The sequence below is a fragment of the Uranotaenia lowii genome, chromosome 3 (assembly GCF_029784155.1).
Source record: "Uranotaenia lowii strain MFRU-FL chromosome 3, ASM2978415v1, whole genome shotgun sequence".
Lineage (NCBI taxonomy): Eukaryota > Metazoa > Arthropoda > Insecta > Diptera > Culicidae > Uranotaenia > Uranotaenia lowii.
In genome coordinates, this window is record NC_073693.1 from 130,636,512 (window position 1) to 130,642,511 (window position 6,000).

Here is a 6,000-nt window from a genome sequence, read left to right on the forward strand (position 1 = left end):
CTATCATCGCCCGAGATCGAGCATCTCCCGGGTGACATTTGCGCGCCGAGGTGGAAGATCAATTCCTGTGAATTTCTCCAACCTGGCCTATCGAAAGCTTACCTAGTGCTACTACCACGTGGTCCAACCAATTGGAAGTTACAAAACGGACATTTTGAAGACGATTTGGTGCATTTTCGAGCTCATTATCCAGAGTCAACAATTCCTCCTGGATACTTACGGCCCTTTCTTGGTGCAGAGGCAATAATTATACAAGGCATATTTCAAGCCTTGCCCAGGTAATTAGGGTTCCATTTCCTTTAAGCCGATTTGCGCGGTCTACGCGGTCTTTTGATTTTAGATCCACACCGTGAACGAGATGTCGGCCGCCGAAAGGAAATTGCGGGGTCTAAAAAACCGCAAACGCAGCATTACGACTTCCTTCGCTGGGATTGTTAACTTCGTCAACGAGTTTCAACAAGAACGCGATGCAGTCGAGGTTCCAGTCAGGCTGGAAAATCTTGTTGAACTTTGGAAGGAGTTCAATGCCGTTCAGCAGGAGCTCGAGATAATGGAGGATTCTGGAGACGACAAAACATTGCAGGAGTATCTCAAGGAGCGCACGGATTTTGAGAGGAACTACTACCGGATCAAAGGTACTCTGCTTTTGTATGCTAAGCCGTCCCCTGAATTACATGACACTACTCGTCGTTCTGCGGAACCCTCCCACCAAATGAACATTAAACTACCCGATGTGAAAATCCCAATTTTCAATGGCAATTTTGATAATTGGCTAAATTTTCACGATTTATTCGTTTCGCTCATTCATTCATCAACGAGCCTATCAACAATTCAAAAATTTTACTATTTGCGCTCTTCTTTAGCTGGCGAAGCGCTCAAAATTATACAAACTATCCCTATTAGCAATGATCAGTACCAAGTTGCATGGAAAATGTTAGTGGATCATTTTCAAAACCCCAGAAGGCTCAAACGCACTTATGTACAATCGCTATTTGAATTCCCTTGCCTGAAACGTGAGTCTCCAGCAGAATTACACACACTTATTGAGGGTTTCGAGGCAAATGTAAAAATATTGAAACAGTTGGGCGAGGCAACTGAACATTGGGATGCCTTACTTATCCATCTACTTAGCGTTCGGCTAGATCCGATTACTAGAAGGGATTGGGAAGAATATGCGGAAAATGAAAACATTGATCAATTCCCTAAGCTTGTCGAGTTTCTCCAACGTAGGGTAAACGTCCTGCAAACAGTTTCCACTAAGCCTTCTACGTCGCAACAACCTAGTTTCCCAGCCAAGAAGCCAGCTTTTCCACGAGTTAGCAATTATGGTAGTGTACAGAATAGTGGATTTCAACGCAATTGTTTCGTCTGCTCTGGTCAGCACAACATTTATCAATGTGCTTCATTCAACAATATGTCCGTCGATGAAAGGGAAAATGTTGTCCGCCGTAATCAATTATGTCGAAATTGTTTGCGCCGTGGGCACTTAGCCAAAACTTGTTCCTCTGAGTCTAGTTGTCGCAATTGTAATAGTCGTCACCATACCAAACTCTGTTCGCCTCAAAGGTTCGAAAATAAACCAGCTCAAAACATTAGATCAAACAAACCTAGTCCACCCATTCCGAAACCTGATAACCCAGCATCTGAAACTTCCGCTGCCCATTCTGGAGTCACTAGCTGCAGTTCACAAGGTTCAACCTCTCGTAAAGTCCTTCTTGCTACTGCGGTCATTTTAATGGTTGATGATACCGGAAACGAATACCCCGTCCGTGCATTATTGGATTCTGGAAGCGAGTGTTGCTTCATAGCCGAGCGTGTTAGTCAGCGTATGAAGGTGCAGCGGAATAGAGTGGATGTTCCTATTGCAGGCATAGGACAGTCGTCAACAAGTGTTCGTTCAAAACTCCGCTCGACGTTCAAGTCGCGGATTTCAAGCTTCAAGGCCACCGTTGATCTATTCGTTTTGCCAAAGGTTACCGTAGACTTGCCGACTATTTCCATAGACGCCTCCGCATGGGAAATACCTACAGGAATTCAACTAGCCGACCCTGCCTTTTACGAATCAGCTAAAATCGATGTGGTGCTTGGTGCAGATGTCTTCTTTGACCTCTTCAACGTTCCTGGACGAATTTCTATGGGTGATTCTATGCCGCATCTGGTGAATTCTGTGTTCGGTTGGATTATCTCGGGAAAAGTTCCTGAAAGGAAGGTTAACGCTCCTCTAATTTGCAATGTAGCAACTACAGCTGATTTACATCGAGATATGGAAAGATTTTGGCTCCTCGAAACTGATGATTCTCCTGCTTATTCGCCCGATGAAATGTTATGCGAAAAATTATTCGTCGAATCGGTTTCACGTTCACCCAGCGGTCGCTACATGGTTCGCTTACCTATGAAGCAAGACGTTTTGAAAAATTTATGCGATAATCGGAGAACTGCTTTGCATCGATTTCGTCTTCTAGAAGGTCGCCTCAAACGAAGTCCTCAACTAGCAATTCAGTATCGTGAATTCATGGACGATTATATCAACCTGGGGCACATGAAACAAATAGATGATTCCTCAATCGATCACCAACCGTCTTTCTTTCTTCCTCACCACCCAGTGGTTCGAGAACAAAGTAGCACAACAAAACTAAGAGTCGTATTCGACGCCTCTTGTAAGAGCTCATCAGGTATTTCTTTGAACGATGCTATGCTGGTCGGTCCGACCATTCAGGATGACCTTAGGTCAATTATTTTGCGATCTCGAATTCATCCCATTTTGATTGTTGCCGATGTTGCCAAAATGTTCCGGCAAATTGAGATCCATCCAAACGACACACCTCTTCAGAGAATTTTCTGGCGGTCAGATCCCGAACAAGAAGTTCAAATCTTCGAATTAAAAACCGTAACATACGGTACTGCTGCAGCACCTTTTCTCGCTACTCGAGTTTTGCAGCAGATGGCTCACGACGAGAGTAAAAATTATCCAATCGCGTCCAAGGCGACTTGTCGAGACATTTATATGGACGATCTCATTTCTGGTACAAAAACAGTCAACGAAGCAATCGAGCTTATTACGCAGTTAGAAGGCATGTTTTCCTCAGCAGGCATGGAGCTACGCAAGTATGCAAGCAATTACCAGGAAGTCCTGGAACAGCTACCTGAATCAAAAAGAGCTCTCCAGTCGACAGTAGATTTTGATAAGGATCAAACAATAAAAACGTTAGGCCTGCACTGGGAAACCAACACCGACCGTTTGAAATATGTTATTCTTGATTCACAAACTGAAATCACCTCAACGATTACAAAAAGAACAACACTTTCTTGTATCGCGAAATTATTCGACCCTCTAGGGTTACTAGGGCCCGTTGTGGTAACGGCCAAGTTTTTTATGCAAGCTCTCTGGAGTTTGAAAGAAGACGACAAACTTTGGGACTGGGATCGTGAACTCCCAGAAGATATGCAGATTTACTGGAAATCATTTGTCGCTGAGCTTCCGCTTCTGAATCAGCTTAGAATCGATCGATTCGTTATGCTTCCGAACACTGTCGACTTCGAATTACACTTTTTCTCCGATGCGTCGGAAAATGGATACGGTTCCTGCGTTTACGTTCGGTCAACCAACTCAAAGGGCGAAATCAAAACAGCACTACTTACATCGTCTTCCAAGGTGGCACCTTTGAAGAAGCAGAGCATCGCACGTCTAGAGCTTTGTGGAGCACTCTCGTCGGCTAAGTTGTACAGCAAGGTTTCGAAGTCACTCAGGGTTCCAGCAAAGGCATTTTTCTGGGTGGACTCTACAACGGTTTTGAGCTGGTTGGCAGCAACACCTTCGTCATGGTCGACCTTTGTAGGGAACAGGGTTTCGAAAATACAAACAGCGACAGAGAAATGCGACTGGAACTTCATAGCTGGAGTTGAAAACCCGGCGGACATAATATCCAGAGGACTTCCCGCAAACAAACTACTCGACAGCAGACTATGGTGGGAGGGTCCGCATTGGCTCGCTCAGGAGAGGAGTTTCTGGCCAGTGAATGCTGCACAATTTGAGCTTACGGAAGAGGCTGCTCATGAGCGCAAAAGAAGCGCGTTAACGTCAGCTGCACTTGCACCTACATTTGTGGACACGTACATCGCCAATTTCTCCAACTATCAGCACATGTTGAGAATGACTGCTTATTGGAGGAGGTATTTCACCAATCGTCGTTTGCCGAAGTCTGAAAGGGTCGTATCTCAACCACTTACAACAGAAGAAATCCTTGGAGCTGAGAATGTTTTGATTCAGCTTGTTCAGCGAAATAGTTTTCCCGAAGAATGGAAGGATTTGGAAAATCAACGACCAGTTTCGAACAAATCTCAACTTCGTTGGTTCAACCCAATTTTTGCCACAGATAAGGTTCTTAGAATTGGCGGTAGGTTGGGAAAGTCGGCTCAATCGTACGCATCGCAACACCAAATAATATTGCCAAAATCTCACGCTTTCGTCACACTTCTGGTACGATCTTATCATGAACGTTTATTGCACGCCGCAACCCAATTACTCACTAACACACTTCGTTTACGTTTCTGGATTCTCGGTGGTCGAACCACACCAAGGCTCATAGTTCACTCCTGCGTAGTTTGTTTTCGAGCCAAGCCGAAAGCCATACAGCAGCTTATGGCTGATTTGCCATCGCCACGCGTAAAACCATCAAGACCATTTTCTATCACCGGTGTAGATTTCTGGGGACCAATTTACCTAAAACCTCGTCACCGTCGTGATGCACCTATTAAGGCTTATGTGTGCGTTTTTGTGTGCTTTAGCACCAAGGCCGTCCACCTAGAGATTGTAACGAACCTTAGCACAGCAAAATTTCTCCAAGCTCTCCGTCGATTTGTTGGACGTCGAGGCTTGTGTTCTGATATTTTCTCCGATAATGGGACGAATTTCACTGGAGCTAATAATGAAATTCGTCGCCTTCTGAAAACTAAAGACTTTCAACATTCTGTTACCCGCGAATGCTCCGACAACGGAATTCGCTGGCATTTCAACCCGCCCAAAGCTTCGCACTTTGGCGGACTCTGGGAGGCTGCCATTGCTTCAGCCCAGAAACATTTTGTTCGAGTTGTGGGGGACCGAAAATTAGAATTTGACGACATGGAGACCCTGTTAGTTCAGATTGAGTGTTGCCTGAACTCGCGTCCGCTCACCGAACTCACAAACGATCCTACGGATTCACGGCCGTTAACGCCCGGCCATTTTTTGATCGGCGAGGAACTGAAATCTGTTCCCGACGAAAATTGCCTCAACATTCCATTCAACCGGCTTCCACAATGGCAGCAAATCCAGAAAATGCAGCAGGAGATATGGAATCGCTGGAATCTGGAGTATCTACACACGCTCCAATCTCGTACCAAATGGTTCAAACCTCCCGTGGAGCTGAAAAAGGACCAGCTCGTTGTCCTTATCGACGAGAATCAACCGCCAATGCGCTGGGCAATGGCACGAATCGTCGATTTACACCCTGGTTCCGATGGAGTAGTTCGAGTCGTATCACTACAGACACCCACCGGAAAAACAACCCGTTCAACATCGAAAATATGTGTTCTTCCTATTCCATCGCCGTCCGAAGAACAAAATTCATCAAAATTTTCCGAATCACAGTAAGGACTGTGACTTCAACGGTTTCCAACTAGGATCAACCACGTCAGCATCGGATTTCCGCATGGGCGGATCAATCAACGTAGCAGCTTATTTAAAATACAAGGCCCTCAAACTGTAGGGTCCAGGTGAGGACCTTTCCAATCAATTTACTCTTTTGAAACCCTCTACCGGGTCTTATATATTCTTTTCATATCGACGAAAAACCGCCGGAGATGACATCGAGACGACAACTGGGTTCAACGCTTCGCTGGTACCATCATCGTCAACGTGGTCAACTCTCCCGGGGACAGCATCATCCAACAACTACTTATGGTCAACGATTCAACGTTCCAGAAATAGTTATTTCTGCGAGGGGCAGGATGTTCGATTCACAA

General features: G+C 45.3%; 1 protein-coding gene across 1 annotated transcript in view; it reads left to right on the forward strand.

The window, feature by feature from the left end:
- The window catches only part of LOC129752613 (uncharacterized), a 43,533-nt gene extending 37,904 nt beyond the window's left edge, over nucleotides 1-5,629 (forward strand). Inside the window, exons 3-4 of the mRNA XM_055748387.1 lie at nucleotides 341-648; nucleotides 1,231-5,629. Coding sequence (XP_055604362.1) covers nucleotides 341-648; nucleotides 1,231-5,629 — 4,707 coding nt within the window. The remainder of the gene's footprint in view (nucleotides 1-340; nucleotides 649-1,230) is intronic.
- Nucleotides 5,630-6,000: the final 371 nt, after the last annotated feature.